The 26,384-nt window shown below is 34.5% G+C and overlaps 1 protein-coding gene and 1 long non-coding RNA gene across 5 annotated transcripts in view; one reads left to right on the plus strand and one right to left on the minus strand.

Annotated features, from left to right (window-relative positions):
• Positions 1–859: 859 nt before the first annotated feature.
• On the minus strand, positions 860–3,122 carry LOC148266088 (uncharacterized). The gene is made up of 3 exons (XR_015819113.1): positions 2,767–3,122; positions 2,486–2,556; positions 860–2,253 (listed from the first exon to the last, which is right to left on the minus strand). It is a non-coding gene; the product is annotated as an uncharacterized LOC148266088 (long non-coding RNA).
• Positions 3,123–4,996: 1,874 nt separating this feature from the next.
• LOC110821055 (GTP-binding protein-like protein) overlaps positions 4,997–26,384 on the plus strand; it is a 36,037-nt gene continuing 14,649 nt past the window's right edge. The window contains exons 1-5 of one of the 4 annotated variants that reach the window (XM_088220868.1): positions 4,997–5,392; positions 8,267–8,455; positions 8,566–8,619; positions 22,650–22,775; positions 23,546–23,608. In XM_088220868.1, the coding sequence (XP_088076994.1) occupies positions 5,174–5,392; positions 8,267–8,455; positions 8,566–8,619; positions 22,650–22,775; positions 23,546–23,608 (651 nt within the window). In that variant the 5' untranslated portion in view covers positions 4,997–5,173. The remainder of the gene's footprint in view (positions 5,393–8,266; positions 8,456–8,565; positions 8,620–22,649; positions 22,776–23,545; positions 23,609–26,384) is intronic. The other 3 variants (XM_088220866.1, XM_088220867.1, XM_088220869.1) reach the window with 3 other exon arrangements.

Here is a 26,384-nt window from a genome sequence, read left to right on the forward strand (position 1 = left end):
GATTTAAATTATTAACGTAACAAATGATGATTTGTAATTTTTTCATTGTTAATTATTTTTTTATTGATTTAAATTTAATAAATATTTAGTATATATATTGTCTTTAAATAAAATGACGTGGTTAAATATATTTTTTCGTTCGATTCAATCTCTATCTTAATTTTGTGTTTAATTAATTATTTTTTTTATAAAAAAAATACTTAAATTAATTATCCATCAGTTCTTATTAATTATATTATTATGTATATCACATATCTTTTGTTTATATATTTTTTTAAAATAATTTTTTAAATGATTGTGTAAAATTTGACATTAAAAAAAAATTAATTTAGTTTAAAATTTAAAAAATCGGTCCACAATATTATTCATCTCCTATTTCGTGGTATGTTTCTCTTTCTTCTTTTCTTTTTTGTCTCTCATATTTGTTTACAAATTTATAAATAATAAGCTAATAACATACGCTCATTTAGATTTTGGTATAATTATACTCTCTTCGTAAGTCTCTCTTAAATTTTGGAATGGCAACCTTAATTATAAATTTTTTTTTTTTACATTTTTACCTATTTTTTCGTCAATAAATAATGATGTTCATAGTAATTGAGTTGTAACATATAAGTGAACTTGAATATTCTTTTATCTTATAAAATAATTCAAATAAATTTTATTTTCTCATAAGAGATGTAAGAAGAATAGTTCAATTTACTTTCTCTTTTCTCACTTTATCATTTTCATAAATTGATTACTTGTATTTGCAAAAATGACAAGTCATGTTTTTCATATATTACAATTTTATCAAACTTTTTTATAATTAATTTTGAGAGTCATTCAACTAAGGATAAGTAAAAACTAAATGTGTAACGGCCCCGGAAATATTAAAATGAAATGAGTATTTAAATATATCGAATGCGGAAGCGAGATCAAAATTTCAGTTAACATCCCTTACACGAAAAACCAAACAAACGTACTTAAAATATAAAAGGTTAAACTAACTAAGAAAGAAAACTCGAAAATAAACTATGCGTATGACTACAGAGTCTCTAGGCATCCCCTTCGTCGTCCTCCTGCGGAACGGGCTCGGGAACCATGTCTTCCTGATCTGAAATGGTTAATTAAGGAGTGAGCTACACTAGCCCAGTAAGAACATCACGATATCTCACCGTCACGGAGATAAAGGTGGGTAGAAAACCACAAAAAGACCAATGGAGCATAATTTACAACAAAACCTTTTATCAATAATAAAACTTTTACAATCCACTTACCTTGGTGGAATTTATGAAAACAATATGAGAAAAACAATAACATTATCATAATCATTGAATAATCTAAGCTGTAAAACATAACACTTATCACGCCTCTTGTAATTCAATCATTGTACAACATATCTTTTTTTTTCTCCTTTACCAGCCTACTAGTATCCGTGGGGGTCCATAGGGGTTCCGCTACCCGTTAACCTTTAACATTCATAATCAGTTTCCAGGGCCGTCCCCATACCCCGTCCGGTATGGGCGCCAAAACCATGAACCTCAATACCCCGTCCGGTATGAGGGTGAAACGGGCCGTCCCCATACCCCGTCCGGTATGGGCGCCAAAACCATAAACCTCAATACCCCGTCCGGTATGATGGTGAAACGGGCCGTCCCCATACCCCGTCCGGTATGGGCGCCAAAACCATAAGATCTCCATACCCCGTCCGGCATGTGAGACCACAATCCCGGTAGGGTTCCCCACGGACCCGGCCCGTCCACCATCTCCTAGGATATCTAGTCAGGCTGACCCCATCATACAATTATCAGTCTATACAATGTTTCATTTCCCTTTTTCCTCAATAAGCATCATCAATTCACATTTAAACAAGCAAATCGTAATTCATGCTGAACAGACAACATACAGTATCAGTTTTTCAGTCATTCAACCCATAATTAATAAAAACGTAGTAAATGCACACAAATCTGTAAAATAAACACATCAAACCCCATTCTGCATTTAAAGCTGTAAACAGTGTAAAACAGGCCAAATAACAGTAAATCATCAATCACACTAGACTCGGGCTCCATTAGCAACCTTAAGCAATTTCACACATGCGTTAATTCAAGAAATACCGTTTTATCATTTTGAACTTTAATACCGTGATAGGAAATAGGGTGAGGGGTCCTTACTTGTTTTCGGGATCCGAATACGATTCACAGTGCGCCTGCAGGCTGTCCCTAATTTTCCCTGAATTTTTCCCGGGGAACTGAAACACACTAACAGTACCTGCACGTGTTCCAAAAAAAATCCAAATTAGGCCCAGGGCCTCTTTCGGCCCAAATCGCAACTCCGGCACGGCGGCTCCGCCGTGCTCCGGCGACGGCGCCGCCGCTGGCGGCGGCAAGTCGCCTCGGGTTGGCTGTTTTCGGCCGAATTCGGTCACGCTCGCATTGGTCCTTGTCAGAAAACAACCCTAGGGCCCTCGGGGGGCCAAAAAATACGGAAAAACGGAGCTTACCGGCGGCGGCGCTCTCGGGTGCAGCGGCTCTCCGGCGAGGTTCGTGTTTTGGTGATTCGGCTCCGGTCAACCTGTATAGAAAAGAATGGTGATCACGGTGATATAAAAATTGCATCGAACGGAGGCCGGGAAGGGCCTCGTCGGAGGCAAAAACCGAGAGGGGGCGCGGCGGCGCCGCTGGGCTTCGGCCGCGTATTCCGGCCGTTTGGCCGGGATTTCGGCCTCGATTTGGCCATAGGAGGAATCAGCGGGGAAAAACGAGTCGGGGGTATGAAATTTACCTCAATCGGCGGTCGGAAATTTCCCCGGTGCGGCGGCGAGTGGCGGCGGGTGGCGGCGGTCGGCCTCTGGTTCGTCTTCTCCGGCGAGCGGCTGGCGGCTAGGGTTTTTGGTCTGGTGTGGAGGTTCTATTTATAACCCCTTGCCTTTTGATCACAGCCGTTCATTTCGTTTTAATCTGGGCCGTTCGTTTTTGATTGAATCTGGGCCGTCCGATCGCGTGATTGATCTGGGCCGTCGGATCGCACCCACGCGGATCGCCAACGTGGCTCCTTTCGGAGTGACGCGATCTTGCCACGTGGCAGGCCCTGGTTGGCCGGGACTGCTGACCGGGCCTGCTGACGTGGCTGCTGACGTGGCACCCTTTTTTTTTTTTTTTTTTTTCTCCTCCTTTCCGGGTGCTACAAAATGAATCGATTTAATTGACTTAAACTGAACCGATGAAGGTATATTGATTTGGCTAAATCAGTTTACTATTATGAGTAAATTAAGTTTATTCAAATTTTGATGATGCTATTTTTATTTTATATTTTCATGTATTAAAATTATATATGATATAAATTAAAATAGCAAACATAGCTCCCCTACTTGTCATCTGGCTCTTTCGATTATCAAACTCTCATACCTTACTGCTTCAAGTGAACCTCGAGGCTCGAACACATGCAAACCTAACTAGCTCGATCACTATCTCTCACGTCTCACCCGCCAACCTCCTCTCGTGCTCCATCTAACACTATGCGCTTGTTTTATTAAGGTCACAACTTCATTTTTTATTTGTGTTCCCTCGAACACTATTATTTACAATTATTTTATCAAATATTTCTTATAATATCATCAAAATATAGATAAAATATTTATAATTTTCTTTCTCAAACAATAGATTTATAAATAAAAGACAAATTCAGGATTCAAAGTAGATAAAAATAATAAAATTTTCTTTTTATTTTTCACAACTGATTTTTTTGTTATCTCACTTTAAAATCCATATGAATTAATTATTTAAATGTTTTAAAATAAAAAATAGCTGTTGAAAATCAAATATGATATTTAAAATAGTTAAAATCATGTCATTTAATAAGCAATTTTTTTTTTTTGTGTAGCATGATCTTAAAAATTATATTTATCATAAAAAATATTTTATTTTAGAGCAACGTTATCTTTGACTTAATGTGTGAAAACTATATATTCTATTAAATTTAACTTTAATGTACATTTTTTAAAATAAAATATATATAAATCATGACATTAATTTGCATACACATACTAAACATTAATAAATATAATTTGACTTAAAGATTGTGTGAGTTTTGAAGTGTTGTGAAATATAGTAAATGTTCAACCACACTTAATATTAAAGTATTATTTTTGTGTATTACGATAAATATTTGTTGAATCACTTTTTATGATATAACAACACTCTAAAAAATATTATGTGTGTTTTAGGTAAATGATCTTTAAAATTTCATATACTTACACACTAAACATAATTTTCTTAAAACTTTATTTTTGTTAAAAAAATTATTCGACATTACATTTTAATTCCAAAAATTACTTCAAGAAATACATATTTTTAAAATAATTTTCAAAAGTTAAAAATAAAAAATAGTTATTTTTAATAATTAATCATGAGTTACTTAATACATACAGAAGACGAACATTTATTATAAGAAATAATGTTTTATCTTCGATCAATTTTTTTTTCTTATTAACGCCGTTGAAATCTTTCCACGGATACTTAACTTTCATATAGCATACTGCGTTTGTTAACTCAAAAATTCAATTAACGTAATTTATTTTATTCGATATACACATATATATTATAAGTTATTTACGTCATTGAAATCTTTTCACAGATACTTAATTTTCACCTGACATACTGCATTTGTTAACTTAAAAATTCAATTAACGTAATTTATTTTATTCGATATACACATATTTATTATAAATTATTTATATTTTAAAAGATTTATTAACTAATTCAAATTGAAACGAAGTTATAACAAATTTTTCTAATTAGATCTATGATTAAATTGTATGTAAAGTACTTCAGTATAGTCTAAGCCAAACACATCGATCCGGTTAAGTCTTGACCAAACACATTAGTCTGGTTCGATTTTTCAGTCGAACCGCATACTGCTCATTCACACACCAACTTATAAATGGGATGCCTGTCTATATACGTGGCAGCACTGGATAGGGTTAGGATATATGTGGATGATAAGCTTTATTGTACGATAACCAGACCTAAACCCTGCATTTTTGCCCAAGCGCCAAAAACCAAACACAGCAAAACGGTGGCCTTCCTTTCCCTCCGGCGTCAAAAGATAAAACCCTCTCTCTCGCCGAGAATCACAGGAATTCGTTTTTGAGAACATTATACTTTCAGTGTGTGAAAGGAAGAACGAAGAAATGGCGATAATAGCTCGAAGCAACTTGATGACTGCTTTAAGCGCAATACCAACAAGATCATCGTTGTTTGCAAACCAGAATCAATTTGCAGATAGGTCTCGTTTGATGGGCCTCTTTGGGATCAAAAGGCGATTTTCTGCTTCCGGATTTAGCATGAGCTTGAAAGCAGGAATCGTTGGCCTCCCTAATGTTGGCAAATCCACTCTCTTCAATGCCGTTGTGAGTTTTTTGTTTTCCTTCTCTCACTCTCTTTCTGCGTGAATGCAGACAAGTTTTGGTAGGCATATATATATATATACACGCGCATTTTTTGGATACATTCTTCATGCATGTAATTCAATGTATATGTTTGTTCTCTAACGAAATGTTCTTGGTTGGAATTATAAAAAAAAAACAGAGTAGCGTCATAATTTGTACTCTATACCTCTTGCTTTGATCACTTGATAAATGATTGATCATGACTAATTAATTTATTCCAAATTAGGATCTTCTTAATTATTATCATTCTCCTCCGAACTGGACCCAGAGTTATCAAATGACCAAGCATGAACATAAAAAAGGCTTGAGCATGCTCTTCAAATTCTTTAAAATGTTGGGTGATGATCTTTATGGGAAAACTTAAAGTTGCCGAAATTGTACTTTTCTTAGGATCATGAAACCAGTAAGGCAAAATAGTACCGCACAACAGCTCTATGTAGTGTATCATGCATCGGAAGGGTCTGGCTTAGAGCATGATGCAGAACAAAGTCCTGGTGAAGAAGGAAGTTTCTCGATACGATTACCATAGATGGAAACAAGTTCAACATGAGCATCCGTTTCTTGTACTACAAATGATGATTTGCAAGACATTTCCAGCTTTTCATCTTCAAACACAGAAGTGGTTACAATCTTAAGCTTAGCTCTGTACTCTTTCAAATAATTCCGTAATTCTTTAACTCTTACATATTGTACAAATGCCTACTCGATACTCATCCGACAACAGTTCTAATAAATCATTGATTGTTTTGAGAATTCTAGCATAGACGACATCTTTCAGATGTTGCTATTGGATATTAGCTTGACATACCTAAGTATTTCAATTCTTTTCACCAGATATAATGATCAAATACTTGGTACAACATATTACATGAGATCGTGTAGATTATACAACCAGCCTAAATTCAATGTCAAGTTGCCACCTTTACCATTCTTAAGTATTTAATATTATCTAAAAGTAAGTACAGACTCAACTTTAACTAAATTGACCTTAAAGCTGACTATAATAAAAATGAAAAATTTTAGGAACTGTTTTGAACCTTTGAAATAGCATTTTGGAAAGTCCTGAATCCATCTGGCAAATAGGTTTGCTTATAGCTGAGCGAACCAATCAAGTAGCATTAATCCATGTTGGGTCATGCATGTATGAGAGCTATGTGCTGGTCCCCGATCACCACATCTTGTTGAAAACTTGTTCTGTAATGGTGGCTGCAGATTGATGGTTGATTATTGTTGATGCCAAGAACAACCTGGTATGAGGAGTCACAACGGTTGTGAGCAGGTGGAGCATGGAGATTTTTGTCAATGTTTGGCCATGGAAATCTGTACAAGGGGCGACCGATGTTCTCAGATTTTCTTGGGATAAAGTAACAGACTGATAAGAAAGTTGAGGATAGAAGTTAGAATTCAGTGCCGGTTGCTTTAGGACAAGAAACTTTTAAACTAACTTGTCCCGGGATGGTTTAGAAAGTGGGTGAATAGTCTGGAGGGAGTCAAGGATTAAGGTTTAGCAATGGCTGATAGAAAAAAAATATAATATGATAGGTTAGACAAAACAATAACTAGAGGGCAAAACATAAAGAGATAACAGGGAATAAAATACTAACACAAGAGTTCTTAATTCATCATCATTGTCTATTTTGATCTGTGTTTAGTAGCCTTTGTATAGGCACTATGAAAAATTTGTGATCATAAGAAAGAAATTCAAAATTCTAAATCCTAATAAACTAAAATCTACCTAAATAAGCTAAATAAATGAAATGTAGTGAATGACATTAATAGTTACGTAAATCTTTCTTAATACTAAAATTTTTCAAAGTTTGGATCTTCTTATTCTGCATAATTATGTTAAATCGTATTGTGAATAATGAGATATGTGAATTGTTCCATCTCATCCTGCCGTGATCATTCAGGTCAAAGAGTCATCCTGCATGGGTTAAGTCACTCAGTATTGTGGAAGATCATTTAGGTCTTTGAATGTTCAAGCATCTTCGTTAATGATTGGTTGAGCATGTACACTAGCTTGCATTATGATGCAAGGTAGTGCATGCATGATGTTCTGGGGATTTTCATAACATGTCCCCACTTTATCCAAATATTTTTATTTTCAGGATCTGTTTATTTCAATTAGTGTTGGAAGAACTATAAACGACCTTTTTTTTTTGGTAAATGACTTAGATGGAGAAAGTATCGTTTTGCATAAATGACCTTTTAGTGATTAACATGTACCCAAATCTTGTGACAGAGGGGGACTGACAATTGGCGTTGTTCTTTTTGAAGTCTGACACTTTTTCTGCCAAATTGATGGTTGTCTTTTATCCATAGTTTAGAGCTTTGTCCATCTTAGTTGTTTAATACTTGCATGGTGTAGATCTTTTTTAGGAAAGGTTGATTTAATCCTTAGATTTAAGCAAAGTAGTTTCTTCCTTTAGTTGTTTTTTGTGTTACGAACAGCTTCCTGTGCAACTTATGTCTTTCATATGCTTGAGCTACGATGAAAGGAAAATTAGTGGAACCTTGCACGTGATTTTCCCTATCTTCTTTGTCTGAAATCAACAGAGATAAGCGGGATTGGGCAATAAGCTTTGGGGCTAAGTATTCTGGCATGGGAAAACATTGATCATTTGCATCAGTTATTTTGTTTGCTTAATATGGCTGTCATCTTTCTCTTTTTCCTTTCTAAAAGGATTTTCATCTTTGTTTGATAGTCTTATCTCCAGGAATGCCCCTCTATTTGCCCCCCATATTTTCATTGTTTGATGATGTTATTTTTTATTAATGCTTTCTACATTTCCTGTGATTTCTTGTGTGTTTTAGTGATCAATAATATGGTTGTAGGTCGAGAATGGAAAGGCTCAAGCTGCTAATTTTCCTTTTTGTACGATAGAGCCAAATGTAGGAATTGTTGCAGTTCCAGATTCACGTCTCCATGTACTTTCTGATCTCTGCAAATCTCAAAGAGCGGTTCCTGCATCCATAGAATTTGTAGATATTGCTGGACTTGTGAAGGGTGCGAGTCAAGGGGAGGTGATGACTGGTTATTTATCATTCTATTGATGCAGGCAGGGAACTCATACTATTGATATGCAACCGTGTGATATATGTTAACTTACCTTTCTTTGACCCATTTCATGTAGGGATTAGGTAACAAATTCTTGTCGCATATTCGTGAGGTGGATTCCATCCTTCAGGTTTGTTTATGTTGGTCTCAAAATCAGTCCTTTTCTTCTAAACTGTATATCATCTCCTAGTAAGACAATTTTTTTATTATGGTCATTGGTAATGCTCCTTGCGTAGGATCATATCTTCTTTGCAAAGGAATTTGGTTGCTGTTCTGTCCTAATTCTTTTTCTTTTGGCTGGAGGATCTCTTAGCCTCTCCATCTTGATTGCTGGAGTTTCTTCTGTTGCTAATATTATTTTTCCCTTTTTGTTGGAGAAAAAGGATGATATCTTTCCCAAGTATATATATAGGCATAAGACTTAGAAAGATGTATATTCTTATTTAGATCTTGTTTTTGGCCTTTCCTTGTACAATCCTCAGCATTTTATTCCACTTCCATTGTTTACAACTATAGTTCATAGAGTACCAAACAAACAATTGAAAAAAAAAAGAAATAAAAGGTTGAGTTCTATGTTTTGATGGTCTAATTTTCTTTGAAAACAAAGAAATCATGTAGCTTGAGTCCTAGTATAAAAATTCCAATATTCTGCCAATTTCTCTATTTTATTTAGATTTTTTTCTTCGGGCAATAATTTTGAAGAAAAATTTATTCCTTGCCTCTATAAAAGAGGCAAGAGTTATTTATTTATTCATCTTTTCTTCTTGAAGTGTTGAAAGACATGGACGAAGTGCCCCTATTAAGAAGAAACTTAAGTACTTGGTTAAAATATTAGTGAGTCCCCTTGATCTGCTCCATCAATGAAGAGATCAGAATTCAAAGGGCTTGTAACTAATGGTCTCTACTCTTATCAAAAGACTAGCAGATGGTAAGATGGGTAGGCACAAGCTTCTTTGTTATGAGGCATAGCAGTGGCAAAATTACAACTTTGAGAAAGTGCACCAGAGGAAGAAGAAGAGGCAGAAGGCTTGTAATTCTGGAAAATAATTAATTATTTGTATGTGCATATTTTATAAACTATCTATGTTGTATCAGTAGTCTTATGTAAGCCTTATGTAGGGGTAAGGCTAGATTAAAGCAAGGGTAGTTACTAAATTATGTCTAAGAAGAAAACTTTCAGAAAATAACTACCTTCTCTACTCATTTAATAAACACGTCTCTAGACAGATTATGTATGAAAAATTCCTATAAAAAGTTTCAGTACTTTTTGAAAATTTGTAATTAAATTTTTTGTGTACTGAATTTTTGTTCATGATGTTTAATTTACAACACTTGGATATATATAGGAGAAGATTACAGAGAATTTTAGTATAAAACTAAATACAAATTAATTCCATAAAAAGAAAAGAACTTTTAGTTATGGAAGTATGATTTTTCCTTAAGGAGAGATTTTTCTGAACATATCAATCTGCATAGGAATTGAACTTTTGCAAGAAGTCATATTACTATGCTCCCCCTCAAACTGTTTTGAAAATGTTGAGCAAACGAAGTTTGAAATTTAATTCTTTGAAAGTTTTCCTAGGTAATGACTTGGTGAAAATCTGTGGTTTGATGGCTTGATTGAATGTGCCATAAGATAGGCTCCTAAATCTCTCCTTTTAACAAAATGTCTATCAATCTCCACATATTTAGTTTGGTTATGATAAAATAGGTTTTTTACTATGGGTATTATGGATTGATTGTCCATAACATTTTCATAGGTTATGAAGATGAGAATTTTAATTTACCCAATATTCTTCATAGCCACATTTCTTCACAGATATCATGTGATAAAACTGTAAACTCAGCCTCAATAATATTTCTTAATACCACAGATTGCTTCTTGTTTCCCCAAGTAAATAGGTTCCCTAAACATATATACGGTATCTAGATGTGAATCTTCTATTAGTTATAGAATTAGTCCAGTCTATATCAGTATATATTTCAATTTCTTGATTTATGTTTTTCTTGAAAAACAATTCTTATCTACCGTCATTTTTATATACTTGAGAATTGGAAGTATTATTTTCATGTTCTTCAATTGGGTTATTCATAAATTGACTTACTACCCTGATAATAAAATTGATATTTGGTTTGTTATGTGAGAGGTAAATCAATCTACCTACTAAACATTAGTATCTTTATATGTCAAACTAGATTTTTACTTAATTTAATGTTGGTATCCATGAGTGTGTCTGCGGGTTTGCATATGTAAATAATTAGGAAAAAATATTGAATATTTCTTATGTTTTATTGAAATGAAAGTAGGGATATATATACATGTAAATAGAATCATATATGGTAACCAATATAAATTACCCTATTAATTTCTTTTCTAATTAGTTTAATATATTTGGAAACATAATCACCCTATTATATATAGAGATATTATATAATATTCTAACACTCCCTCTCAAGCTGGAGTATAGATATTAATCATGCTTAATTTGTTATGAAGATACTTAATCCGTGTTTCATATAGAGGATTTGTGAATATATCACCAAGTTGTTCTTCTGTTTTCACATAACTAGAAGATATGAAGTTTTTCTTAATCTTTTATTGGATGAAGTGACAATCAATTTCGATATGTTTGGTTCTCTCATGATACATAGGATTTGAGACAATATAAAGGGCAATTTGGTTGTCATACTAGAGTTTTACAGGAGAGTGGGCTTCAAACCCACTTCATCTAAAAGATGATGTATCCATAAAATTTCACATGTGGATTGGGGCGTAGCTCTATATTTAGACTCTGCGCTTGAACGAGATACAACTGTTTGTTTCTTACTTTTCCATGATACAAGATTCCCACCAATAAAAACACAATAATACGTAGTAGATTTTCTATTGATTTTACATTCAGTACAATCAGCATCTGTAAAACATTTAATGTGAGTATGTTCATGATTTCAAAAAACTATACCAAGTCCCGAGACACCTTTTAAATAATACAAAATATGTTTGATTGTAGGTGCAGACATAAATTGATTTGCAACACTGATATGATAAACAATATCTAGACAATTCAATTTCCCAACTAGTCGCCAGTATTTCTCTATATCATCAAGGAGATCACCGTCATCCTTTATAAGATATACATTTGGTACCATTGGTATATTACATGATTTAGCTCTCACCTTTCCTGTTTCTGCAAGTAAGTCAAGTACATACTTCCTTTGAAACAATAAAATCCTTTTCTTATTTGTTTCTTCTACCCCCAAAAAGTATTTTAGCAGTTTCAAGTTTTTGGTAGTAAACTTGGTATGTAAGAATGACTTGAGAGAGGAGATTTCTGCATGATCATCGACTGTAATCACAATATCATCAATGTAAACAATAAAAAGTATAATACCAGCTATTGATTGTTTATAAAAGACTAAATGATCATACTTGCTGTTCTTTAATTCAAACTTACAGACTACCTCACTGAACTTGCCAAACCATGCGTTGAGACTTTATTTCAAACTATATAAGGATTTTTTCAAATGACAAATTTTTCCGTATTCCTCCTGAGTAACAAACTTAGGTGGTTGCTGCATATACACTTCTTTTAAGAAATCACCATGAAGAAATGCATTTTTAATGTCTAGCTGGTATAAGAGCCAATCTCAGAAAGCTGCAATAGATATGAATAAACGAATAGAGATAAGTTTGGTCACTGGAGAGAATCTATCAGAATAGTCCACCCTATAAGTTTGAGTATATTCTTTTGCTACCAACCGTGGTTCAAGTCTCGCTACAGAGGCATCTGGATTCACTTTGATTGCAAACATCCATTTGCACACTACAACTTTTTTTTCTTTGGTTAAATCCATCAGATCCCAGGTATGATTATCATCAAGAGTATTTCTCTTCCAGCATGACATTACGCCAACCAGAGTGATTCAGAGCCTTATAGAATCTATAAAAGTAATTAAATAGTTAGACGAAAGAGACAAGTGATCATATGAAATGAAATTAGCAATGAGATAAGTAGAGTGAGGAAGGGTACATTGACGTGTACCTTTATGAAGACTGGTGGGAAGATCAAGATTATGAGATGTAAAATCAGATGATGAAAAAGCTGGTGCAGGACATGTATTATTAATCTGTTATCTTTTGGAATAAATATGAATAATTAGCGGTGGTTCTTGAGTTGGAGTCACATCATCATTAGCTTGCTCAGAAGGCACACAAGAAGAAATACCATTATCTGGTTGCTTCGTAGTGGTATTGTGTTGGAATCTATAAATGAGCCATTTATCCTCATTTACCTGATCTGTAAGGCTGGATTGTGAGGAGAAGAATGATATATTCTTTGAAAAGATTACATCGGCTGATATTAGATATTTGTTAAGGTCTGGAGAGTAGCACTGATATCCCTTTTGTAAGTAAGAATATTCCAAAAAACGCATCTCAAGACTTTAGGATTCAACTTAGTAATACTGAATCGCACATTTCAAACATAATAAATAGTACCAAATACCTGCGGCTGTACTAATGACTTGTTTGGAAAAAGAATACTGTAAGAAATATCACCTTCAAGTACTGTAAATGGTAGACGATTAATCAAGAAACATGCAATGGATATAGCATCCTCCCAAAATTGTTTAGGAACCACTGAAACAAAAGAGCCCGAGTAGTTTCAAGTAAATGTCTGTTCTTTCTTTTAACAACCCTGTTTTGAGATAGTGTATCGACATACGGAGACTGATGAAGAATCTCATGTTGAATCATATAATTCTTAAATGAATTTGATATATATTTTTTAGCATTATCACTTTTTAGCGCATACACAGATACATTAAATTGAGTTTTGATTTCCGCATGAAAAATATAAAAATGAGTAAACACTTCGAAATAATTTTTTATGAAGTATATCCAAGTCATTCGAGAAAAATCATCTAAAAAAGTAACAAAATACTTAAACCTTGTTTTTGACATAACAGAACATGTATCCCATATATCAGAATGAATTAATTCAAAAGAAAACTCAGTTCGTTTATTAATTCATGGACTCGATGAATTATGATAATATTTTACAAATTAACATGACTCACAATTTAATAAAGATACATCATGAAACTGAGAATACAACTTGTTCAACACAGTGAGAGATGGATGTCCCAATTGACAATGTGCTTTAAATGGAGAGATCACACTAGAGCAAGCAACTGGTCGAGGCACCTTACTATCAAGAATGTAAAGACCTTCTAATACATGTCTTTTACCAATAATCTGTTTCGCCATAAGATCTTGAAAAAGACAATGATTAGGGAAGAATGAGATACAATAATTAAGATTTTTGGTAAGTTTACTACAGAAATCAAATTGAAAGCAAGTTTAGGTAGATTTAAAACAAATGTCAGGGTAATGAAGGGAGTTGGTTTTATAATTCCAGAACTCTCAATATTATATGTTGACTCATCAGCAATAGTTATAGGAGAGGGTGTTCTGTGTCATCGAAAGCTAAAAAAGATTTAGAGTTACCTGTCATGTGATCTGTAACACCACAAATAATCACTTATTTGTTTAATAAGCAGAAGAAGTGGCTGGTGTGTATTCTTTAAAAAATTCTTGAAATTGAGGGAAGCTTGTATATTCATCGGTTAAAACCATAATAGTTTTCTTAAAAGAATTAGTAGTAGCAGTAGTTGCAATATTAGCAGTCTGTGTTTTTTGATTCTACTTCTGTAATTTCTTACATTGCCGCTTTGTATGTCATTGTTCATGATAGTAATAACAAACAATATTACTTGAATCATTGTTCTGACTATCCATTGTAGTGTTTCCTCCACTGTTATTATTTCTTTCTCTTCCTCTGACAACAAGAATGTTAGGATGCTGATTGAGTGTAGCATTATTTGTGCGTAACACATTACTGAAAACTTTCTGAAGAGATGTGATCTCAGAACCTGATAAGTTTTAGCAGTCTTAAATCTAGGTGGAAGACCAGCCAAGAAGCTCATTATAGCCATCTGCTCTCTGTGTGTTTGCTGTGATGTTAGTGCTAAATGATAAAAGTACATTAAGCTCCTCATAAATCTTTTTGAATTCCATAAAATAAGTTGTGAAATATTTGATTTCATTTTCAGCACGATAGAAGGCCTTTACAAACATCATACATGTGGGACATATTGCCTTTTTCTGAAGACAAAAATTCTAAATAATTCATTAGTTTTTTAACAAATTCGCAGTGATTAATTAGGTTAAATACCTCACTATCAATTGAGTTTCTAATCTGCAGAAACAACTGTGCATTATCTCTTAGGCAGACTTGTCTAGTTATATCGGTGGGAGGATCTTGAGTCAAATGATCATCTTTATTAATATTGCATAAATAAACCCAAATAGTTTTGCTCAACTCCAGGTAATTTGTGCTATTTAATTCATGTTTAGTGATTTTTTACATGACTGAGATTATTTCTCTCCTAGAGAATTTGTTATCACCCATTTTAATTTAGAATATCAAAAAAATATCATTCAAAATACTTGAATACAACAGGTAAGGATACACAAAAAACACTATAAATATATAAGAAATCTTGAGAAAAATAGAGTACCTCTTCACACACGAAAACTAATAAAAGCACACTGCTACCACAGAAGACTGATTGCTGCCGTACGCTCCGCAGCCAGAGTTCACGCGCCGCCGCTAGAACAACACACGTTGCCGCTGGAACAACACACGCCACTGCTGGAACAACACACCACCACCGAAAATCACCAAAATACTTCCGTTTGGCCGGAAATCACCACAGACCCCACCAGACAACCGAAATGCAGAAGGAGCTCGCAAAAAAAAAAACCCTTAAATCGCATCGGAAAATTGAAGAACACTTGTTGTCGCGCCATCTGCTCCGCCACAATTTCCTCTGCTCTGGCTTTCTAGTTTCTTGCTCAGAACAGGCCGGCCGAACGTCTCTTCGTGTTTTGACCTCGTGCCGAGCTCGTCTCGCATGCGAACTGGCCTCCTTTGGTTCACCCGACGCCTAACAACTTGGAACAGCCAGAAAATAGTTTCATTCGCCTCTTCTACATGCACCACCGTGCCTGCCGCGATTTGAACTGGTTGGAAGACAGTGGTTGACTTCCTCCGGTGTTGGGAATGGGTTATTCAATCCTTATGTGGTCTAATCTAATATTACCTCTAAAAACTTTAACCTGGTTTTGATACCATGTAAATAATTAAGAAAAAATACTGAATATTTTTTATGTTTTATTAAAATAAAAATAGAGATATATATACATGTAAATGCAATCATATTTGGTAACCAATATAAATTACCCTATTAATTTCTTTCCTAATTAGTTTAATACATTTGGAAACATAAGTAGCCTATTATGTATAAAAATATTGTATAATATTCTAACAGTATGCAAGCGTTCTGGTCTCTTTTAGAAAACTAAACATATATTTTCATTGAGAAATTGAGATTTCTTCCTTGACCTAGCAGGTTCTATTCCTAAAAGTACTTGAGATTTTCTAGGTTTTTACTCTCAAATTCTTTAATTAAGACTTTTTTTTAGTTTAAGTGTCTCCTTTGTGTTATCACTTGCAATTATTATATCATCAACATAAGCGATGAAGATTATCTTTTTTCTTGAAGGATACTTGACAAATATAGTATGATTTGTTGATGGATTTGCACTCCCTTGGTGCCTATGTTTAATGATAAGATTTATACTTGTCATTTTCAAAAATATAATTTGTTTGGTATTGATTATATTTGAATATCTTAATTACCTTAATGAATTTGTCGAATCATGCTCTTAGAGATTTTGAGTGTATAGAGAAACGTTTTGAGTTTGCGGACATTTCTTTTAGTGCTTTGACTTTCAAAGATAGGTGGTATCTCCATATAGACTTCTTTTCTAGTTCTCTATTGAGAAAAACATTCTTCATATCTACTTGAAATAATGGTCAATCTAGATTGGCAGCTAAAGACATTCGTATTCGGACTGTTTTAAGTTTTGCTACTAGTACAAATGTCTCCTAATAAGCGATTTCGTAGGAATGAGTAAAGTTTTTGGATATTAATCAAGGTTTGAACCTATTGATGCTACCATCAACATTATTCTTGATTGTGAACACTCATTTACAATTCTATTATTTCCTAAGTTTCATTATTTTCTAAGGTTTGGATTTCCTCTATGATTGTTTTTCATTGAGGTACTTTTATTACTTCATTTGTCATTCTTGATATTTGTATTTTATCAGGATTGCTAATAAATGCTTTATGAGTTGATGATAAACATTTGTAAGAAACGAAATTGTAAATTGGATGGTTAGTGCATGTTTATGATCATACAGATTATCAAGAGATAGATCTGAAATTGAAGTACCTGAAGTATTCAGTGATGCTGGATCTGAATCCAGATTAGATTCATGACTTTGATCAGGTGGATGTGGCTGTTTGGTTTAGACCTGAAGTTCATATCTTTTAGTATAGTGAGTAGGTTTAGGTTTAGGTATCTCATTTTGATCCATGTATTTTGGAGACCAAATATGTTTAGTTGGAGGCGGATGAAGATATTGAGTGGTAGTGTCCTAAAATTGGTATTTTTGTGTATTCTTCTCTCTTAAACACCAATTTTGTAGTATGGTTAGGGAATGCAAATGGAAAAAAGAAAATTTTTTCTTTTTATTTTCTGTCATTATCAGTTGGTACAAAAAGCTGCATTTATAGAGTTTTACATTCCTATTTTTCTTTCTAATTTTAGGAGTAAATGACTACATAATCAATAATAATATCTTCTTAAAAATTATATTAATAAATCATAGAGATATGCATTAATAACTTTTAAAAATATGCAATAATAAATTTTAAAAATATAAAGTAATAATTTTAGAGATATGCAGTCAACTTCTGATTTTTTTTTATATATTTTTACACTACTCAAGTTAGTGCATAGATATTAATCATGCCAACTTGTTAATGAAAGATTCAAATTTTGGTTTGAAATGACCGTTGGTAAAAACATCAGCTGTTTGTTGCTCAGAAGTTCACAAACGGCATACAAATAATTCCATTCTCTAGTTTTTCTTTAATGAAATGCTTATCAATCTCAATGTGTTTCGTACGATCATGTTGAATTGGGTTGTGCACAATGCTTATAGCTGATTTGTTATCACAAAATAGTTTCATAAGTGCTTCTGCTTCTAATCTTAACTCTTAAAGTACTCTTTTAATTCATAATACCTTACAAACTCCATTTGCCAGAACTCTATACTTAACTTCTGTATTACTTGTAGCAACCACACTCTACTTCTTACTTGGTCAAGTAACCATATTTTCCCATAAGAACTTACAATAGCTGGAGGTTGATCGTCTATTTGAAACTGAACCTGCTCAGTTTGCATATGTGAAGACTTCTATACTCATTTTATTATTTTTCTTGAACAACAACCCCCTTTTCTGGTACACTCTTTAAATACTTGAGAATCTTATATACAACTTCGAGATGTTCCTCATAAGGTGAGTGCATATACTGACTTATGACACTAATCACAAGGGCAATATCAAGTCTTGTATGGAACAAATAAATGAGTTTTCCTATAAGACATTGATATCAACCTTTATTAATTGGAACTCCATTAGGACCAGCTCCCAACTTTTGATTAGGATCCATGAGTGTATCACTTGGTTTATAGCCGCTCATGCCCGTCTTCTCTAATAAGTCAAGAACATGCTTTTTTTATGACACAGAAATTCCCATATTTGACCTTGCAATTTGTATACTCAAATAACGTAACGACCTTAAATCCTTAATTTCAAATTCTGGGGTAAAATATTTCTTCAACCTACAGATCTCATCATCGTTCTTAGTAAGTATTAGATCTGCTACGTATACAATTAAGACAACCATCCTTCCATCACTAGTGTATTTCACAAACATTGTATAATCAAATTGTCCTTTACTATACCATTCTTTTTTAACAAATCTGGTAAATCTCTCGAACCAAAATCGGGGAGACTGGTTTAGTACATATAATGATTTTTTCAGCTTATAGACTTTCATTCTAAACTTCTCTTCAAAGCCATGCGGTGCATCCATATAGACTTTATCTTCTAGTTCTCCATTGAATAATACATTTTTACATCCAATTGAAACAGTAACCATTCTAAATTCACAGGTACAGAGAATAAGATTCGAATAATATTCAATTTGGCAACAGGAGCAAAAGTCTCCTGATAGTCGACTCCATGTGTTTGCGTAAATCCTTTTGCTACTAACTTTTCTTTATGATGTTTCAATGATCCATCTGAGTTAAGCTTGACAGTAAAAACCCACTTGCACCCAACAATCAATTTTTCTTTAGGCAAACTAATCATTTCCCACGTACCATTCTTCTCTAGAGCCTCTATTTTTTCAAGATTCTTCCATTCAGGAATCTTTAGTGCTTCCTGTATACACTTACGTATATCCACACTTGACAATTGTGAGATAGAAGTATAGTAAGAAGATGATGCATTCTTATAAGATACAAAATTTGATAAAGGGTGTTGAGTACATGATCGAGTTCCTTTCCTAAGAGCAATAGGGAGATTTAGAGGGTCAGAATGCATTTATTGAATGGGAAAAAACTCAGATTCTACAGACTTAGAGATTATACCTAATTCTTTGGATCCTGATATCGGATCAGATTCTTGGCTTTGAAGAGACATAGCTGCATCTTTCTTACTTTGAATCGGGTTTTTTTTAGTGTAAATTTTTTCGAATAATCTCTCATCATTAAAGTGTGCATAATCCATTTTCCTAGTGTCTTTTTTGTGTTGAGGCATTAAGGTAGACCTCCCTTTTCCTTATCAAGAATATCAAGATTAAAGGTTGCAGTTTCATTCTCTGTGTAATCATCAGAATTTTTTTCAATATTTTCTTTTTCAAATACCGAGCCCCTTCCCCCCATTGAAAAAGAGGACTAAAAAAGTTTTGAGATTTAAAGAATGTAGATAATAAAGAGAGAGCAATGCCTTCCTCTACTAGAGAAAATGAAAAAGAGAATCTCAGGTTGGAAAAGCAAATTATTGTCCTCCAGGGTCGACTAAGGCTTATTGACTCTATTTCGCCATTTTTCTAATACTAATATAGGTAATCTAATATTAGGTAAATCATATTGATGATGACTTCTTAACTAGTTTTTTCATAAAATTTTTCGTAATTAAAAGGGAGTTTATGTATTAATTGGAAATCAAATATTTCTTGTTCTTCAAAAGAATCCTTTATTTCATTCTTAAGAAACAAAGATGTTTCGTACATTGAAAGTTCCTATGTATAAAGATTTTTTTTTTTTAAAAAGTAAGAGTTCCTTTGGAATTGTAACCTCCCATTGATCTATCGAAGATAGCATGCAGCCCATAATGGGGACAAATATATAAAAAGTGTGCATTGAGGGAGGTAGTCAGTCTTTACTTAACTCAGCCCAAGCTTGACTTAGTAGCCCCAGTAATGCCCAAAGACTCCCATGCCTTTCTTGGTTGGACCAACCTAACCAGCAATTTTCGTTTCACACCCAAGGTTCCGCTTCAATGGAGCCTTGACCACACACGGTGATCAGAGGTTAATCAGGTACTACCTTATCCGCCTGAGGCTAATGCCTCATGATCCAAGTCCAATAGTAGGACTTGTCGATCAGGTACTTATCAGGTACCACCTGATCTGCCTCAATAGTAGGACTTATGAATCCATCTCTCGCCATTATCTTTTTTTTTTTTTCTTTCTTCTCTCCTTACTTTGGAAAATACTTTATAAGTAATAAGTAATGGTTTCATTCCGAGTATTTTTCCTCGAGTTTCAGATTTTTATTTGATCTTATGAGAAATTTGAAAATTATTTTTCTTTACGAAATTTCTCTCTGAAATTTCTCTGTACTGTTTTGTATTATCTGGGCAATTCCTCAAACACATCAAATCATTACTTGTGACGGGTGAGCATATCATAGTATTGGATTACAGATAGATTTCCTTGTTGCATGTCATGGAGGCTAAATTCAATAACAAAAATTTTGATGTGTTTTCTTTGCTCAAGTAGAATTCTTGAACTGCTTTCCAAAATTCGTTTGTTGTCCTGTACAACAAGAAATTCTCACTGATATCATTTGTCATGAAATTAATTAGTTATGACATGACCATATTATTCTTGGTTTTCTAAGTTCAGAACTTTGGGTCTTTGACGCTTTGTTGGGTGATTTTTCTAGTGAGATATTCTTCTCTCCCTCTTCTGTAGATAAATATGTTGACTGATTGTTGAATGTACTTGCTTCCGTTAGCTTGTGGGTGGTGAACGGAAGTTGAGTGGACAATAAGGAGGTTGTAGGAGGGGGAAGCTTGAAGAAGACCAAAGAAGGTAGAGTGCCCGAAATAGAGGAGCTGCTGAAGATTGAATTTTCAAAAAAGCTGAAATTAGTCCTGGAAATAAGTTATATGTGAACCAAAGAAGACATAGCTGAGGATGCGATCAAGGAAGATATGCAATCAATTTGTGTCAAATAGGGATTCAGTTTTACAGGTCCAAGTGTTCTTTCTATGCCATAGTTCGATCCATCAAAATGCAGCAGAGGAAGCCAATTTGGAAGGAAGAAACTGGGCCAGGTCGAAACAACCAACCGAGGGTGTGTGGTAGCCCAAACTGGAGCTAAAGACGCATGTAGAACTGACAATGCCCCATGATAGAAGGGAGACAGTGATTGATGCTAGGAAGCAAGTTGATGGGAAAACTGAACAGGGCAGCTTGAAGGTGCAAAGAAGGAACAAGAAGAAAATTCAAAGAATGTTTGGATGCAATCCATAGTCGTGATTAGCTGCCTGATTTGGTCGGGCAGAGATGACTCAAGAGAACGACTTATAGCTAGTCAAAAAAGGAAGGAAGGATGAAAGAGAAGAAGTCACGGAGGTAGGTGGTGGCTTTGGTGGAAGAGCTAAAGGCAATATCAAGGAAGGGGCTGAGCAGACAAATTTATTGAGTTATAGCGGAGGAGTAAGAGTCAGACAGACGGAAGAGGATGATAACATTGATTCTCTAATAACATTTCGTCTTTCAATTTTCTGAAGTGGATGATGCAGAACTGAATTTTGACCTAGGTGGTGGAAGAAGAGATATAGTGAAGGAGGAAGTTGGTGAGGGTAAGGATGAAGAAGAATGGGAGGGCTTACAATTTTTGTTTGGGAGAAACACCTATTTGGAGGAATACGGCATGGCACCTAATGAGTAATAACAAAGAGGTGTCAAAAATGATATAGATTAAGTGGCAAGACGACGACCTATATCTGACGGGGAATTTGAGCCTTTCCATAATCGCATTGGCAATCCGTAACAGGGTCTCTTAAAAAAGTTAATCTTCCTTAAATTTGTCCTAATAAAAATTTTGTTGATCCCATGGCAGGCAGTAAAGATGGTAAAGAAACCTTCACTTCCTTATCCTTCCCTTTGCCATAAGCCCCATTAAACGGACACCAACCTGTCTCCTCACACTACAGAGTGCTCCATTTATGTCTGATGAATTTCTAATGGAATTGGTATAATATAGTTTAAATCGTATCAAAATTGTTAGAATTTGAAATGTATTATTTCAACTTGCTTTGAAATAAATTTGTAATTGATTTTTCATCTTTTCATAGTTGAGCTAAGTATATTTGTTTGAAAGGAATATAAGAAAAATATATTTCAAATGGCTTCCACAAAAATAGTTCACTGCTCTCGCTAAGGGTGTTTTCTTGAAAGAACAGAGACTTGATTAGTCACTCAGTCTTCTGGCTGCATAGAAAAGATTGTCTAGAAACCCTAGCTACTCCAAAAACCTTGAGGATGTCTTTAGCTGCAGCAGCCCCTTCAATGATAACATCAGAGGACTTTTTTGCCCTATCTCTAGTAGCCACGCTGTGGAGAGGAGGAATGATGACATGTGGAGTAGAAGCGACCATTTGCACTGACCAGATTCATGAGCCCTATTGCTCTCATTTTCTCTTCATTTATATACTTAGAGACACAATATCACTTGCCCTATATTGCTATATGATATGTACCGGAAGGGCACTAATGAGATCGTGAATGTAGCATATTATTTTATCTTTTTAAATTTTCGATTTTTATGTATGGATATCATGTTATCATTTTGTTATTTTGGCATTTTGTTATTGAAGGAAATATTGTTACAGGTGGTGCGTTGTTTCGAAGATAATGACATTGTTCACGTAAATGGCAAAGTTGATCCGAAGTCTGACATTGACGTCATCAATCTAGAACTTGTTTTCTCAGATTTGGATCAGGTATATCAATAAATATGTATCTACTATATGGACCTTTTTGGAAAAGGTTAAGATGCCCACTGAATTATCATGTGATTTTGAGTCCTGATGGTGTTGCTCTCACCTTTGATTGATATTTCGAATTATGAATGATAAAGCAATAGCACCTTTATTTAATTGCTTTCCCTGCTTAAAAGAAGATAAGCAAGGTTGCCATTCTGGTAGGAGGATCTTGTTTTATTTCACTTGCTTGTATAACTTTTGCTCCTATGGCAAATTTTTTAAGGTTTTGCTGCATTTCTTAGTGTAAACTTTTTGGGTTGTGTCTCATGTTCTTGTTCAGATGTTATATAAACAAGTGTATAAAGATAGAAAATCCAACAGATTCAACAAAAGCTCAGAATAAAGTTTCCTTGCATAGCAATTTATAGACTACTTACCACTCAAGAAATATACCATTTGCTAGTGTGAAATTTGTAGGCTTCTGTCTTATATTCAAAGAGATCACTATTCATAAAAGCTCCTTGTAAAGGGGTGCTCTGTTGTTATTATTATTTTAAAGTTTCAATTTTGGGTTTCTCCTTAAACTTTCATATAAAAAAAAGTCTAATTGTAAAATTAAGTTCTTCAATTGCAAAAAATTCGCAGATGGCTCCTGGATGTTGGCACATTGCTGTTAAATTCTGTATGTTGTCTTTTGTTCTTATTTTAATCCGTGTGGGTTGCAAGAGTACATTCACTTCAAAGTCTAGCTCACAAAAGCTAAATTAAATCTTCTTCAACAAATGCAGATAGAGAAAAGAATGGAGAAGCTCAAGAAAGGGAAGGCAAAGGATTCAAAATCTAAACTTAAGGTAATTCTGCCCTTGCATTTGCAAGCTACTGTTGTGGCAATTGGTGTCAGCTACATCACTGCCTTTCCCACTTTCCACATGGTAGTCTCTCAATAAGGTTGCTGTATATATATATATTAGATCTTTCAGGAGATGTCAGATTTATATTAAAAAACAGCATGTTGTCTGTTTGGTGTGTTAAGCAAGAGAGAAGTAACCACAAGGCACTTGCCTTAGTGGTCAGTTCTACATACCAATTCTCTTCAGGTGATTGAATTTATGATCTTGATTCTACTCCCAGATGCGGGATTCCTCTTTTCGTTCAAAAAGAAAACTAGAGAGAAGAAGTTAAAACTTTTTCCTTTCCCCTCAGAGAGGTTGATGATGCGACAAAATCCCTAACAAATGCACTAATAAATTGATAAGTACAATATCATTCCCATGAGAACTAAAGTACATTATTGCCATAATTATGCTAATGATGTTATTTAAGATGTCAAATTTAGGAATTTAAAAGTGAGATAAAAATGATCAATAAAACTAATTATGCAACTATTAAGATTAATAATATATTTTGAAAATAAAATGTAAGTATATTCAAAAGCACTAAGTGTATGCAATGTGTATACAATATTTATAATATATCAAATATCTATAAGGTCTCCAAGTTTTTCACTAGAATAAAGTAGATGACCCCTTGATAAAAAATTTAGGGTCTAAACTCAAGGATCCTTAAATATGTCAAAATTAGATTCAATGCCTCAAAACCCTTATATTTTTCTCTTTTCATATGACCTTAAAGGTAGCCAGTGGATAAGGTTTAATCTCTTGTGCAAGTAGCTATGTTCAGTAGAATTTTCCCCTTCTTTAAAAGCTTGTCCAGAGTTTGAATGTATTCTCTAAAAACCTCACATGAAGAAGGCTATCCTTGGGTTGCTTTTACTTTCCAAATCAACCTATTAGGAAAATCTTCACCCTCTACCGAACTACTATTCAGATGGCTATAATAAGACTTCATAGAGAATACACATGAAGAGTTAAATTTCTAGCATGACGAATCTCCAATAGAGAGATCCCTCTTAAACTATGAAAGTATCTCCATTAAATTCATATACTCTGAGATCTCCCAATCATTTAAGTTTCTGTTCAACTCTATCTGCCAAATCTCATTGTTGCCTGGCCTATTAAGGAATCCTCTACAGTTGCATCCCTATTGTGTGCAACAGCATAAATATTGAGAAATTAATAACACAAAGCTGCCCTCTCCATCCGATCACCCCTCCAAAATCTCACTCTTTCTCTTGACCCAGACTCCACCTAAAACACTCTTGAAAGTCTCCCTTTCCTATGATTCTCTTCCATATTCCCATTCAATGCGGTCGCCTAGGGATTTTACAGAACCATCCTTGACCATCCACCCCATGCCTCGCCTCCATTACCCTTCTCCAAAAATTCCCTTGCTCTGCCATGAATCTCGATAACCACTTCCCTCCTAAAGCTCTATTAAACTTGCTAGAGATCTCAAGCCTAACCCACTCTTCTGTATAAGTTGCTTCAGTCTGTCTCAGGCCACCAAGTGATACATTCTTTTCTCTACATTGTCACCCCATAGGAAGTTATATTGGATTTCTCCAATCTTTGTTGTCACGCTAGGTGGTATTGTAGCAAGGACATCATGTAAATAGGAACATTGGCTAGTGCACTTTTTATTAAGGTCACCTTTTCACTTCTAGAAAGCAAGCCCCTCCTCCATCCAGCAAATTCCAATTCAAATCTGTTTATCACTGGGTTCCTCATTGATATCTCCTTGAACTTAACTCCGAAGGACAATCCTATATACTTTATTGACAAGTTCACACACTCGACCCGAGGATATCATAATTAGCTCCCGCTTTGTCATATTGATATTGAGTCCCTACATAGCCTCGAAAAGTAGCAACACGTCGCCAATGTTGCCCAAAGCCACATCCTTCAGTTCACATAATAATAAAGTATCATTGGCAAAGAATAGGTGGGTCACCTCCACTCTCTCCTCTCCCTTCCCTATACACAAGCCTCTGAATAAACCTACCTCTCTAGCTCTTAAGAGGAGTTTATTAAGAGCCTCCAATACCGCAATGAAAGATACAGGGGAAAGAGGATCCACGATCTAGCCTCCTAGATGCTTTAAAAAGCGGAAGGATCTCCAAAAGATGCCGAAGTAATGCCAAGCCTTTATCCAGCAACCATTTTTCTCCGAACCCAATCTATCCAGTAGATAAGAAGGAAACTCCAGGTCACGTAGTCATAAGCCTTTTCCATGGCATGCTTGCACGAGAGCCATCTCTTCCCACCTTTTGGAAGGCTATCAACAACCTCATTAGTGATTAATGCAGTATTCAATATTTGTCTATCCACCGCAAAAGCATGTTGGCACTCACCAATGACCATTTGCATCACTTTAGCCATTCTCTTCTCCAATGCTTTTGCTATGATCTTGTAAACTCCATTCACCAAAATAACTAGCTTGAAATCTTTACCATTTGATGCACCTTCTATCTTTGGAATATGGAGTCCAAACTCTTAACAAAGAGCTTGTGCTATGAAATTCCTTAAATAGTTCAATTGAATCATCCTTCATGATCTTCCAATTACGTTGAAAAAAACTCGTGTTGAAACCATAAGGAGCAAGGGCTTTATCACCCTTGCAGTTCGTTAGACCCTCATAAATATCCTCTTATGTGACTTCCCGAATTAGAAGTGTTCTATCTTGATCCCTTAAGCGGTCAAAATTCAGGTTATCAAGTGTGGGCTTCCA

Source organism: Carica papaya, chromosome 5 (assembly GCF_054855325.1).
Source record: "Carica papaya isolate Zhongbai chromosome 5, ASM5485532v1, whole genome shotgun sequence".
NCBI classification, from domain to species: Eukaryota; Viridiplantae; Streptophyta; class Magnoliopsida; order Brassicales; family Caricaceae; genus Carica; species Carica papaya.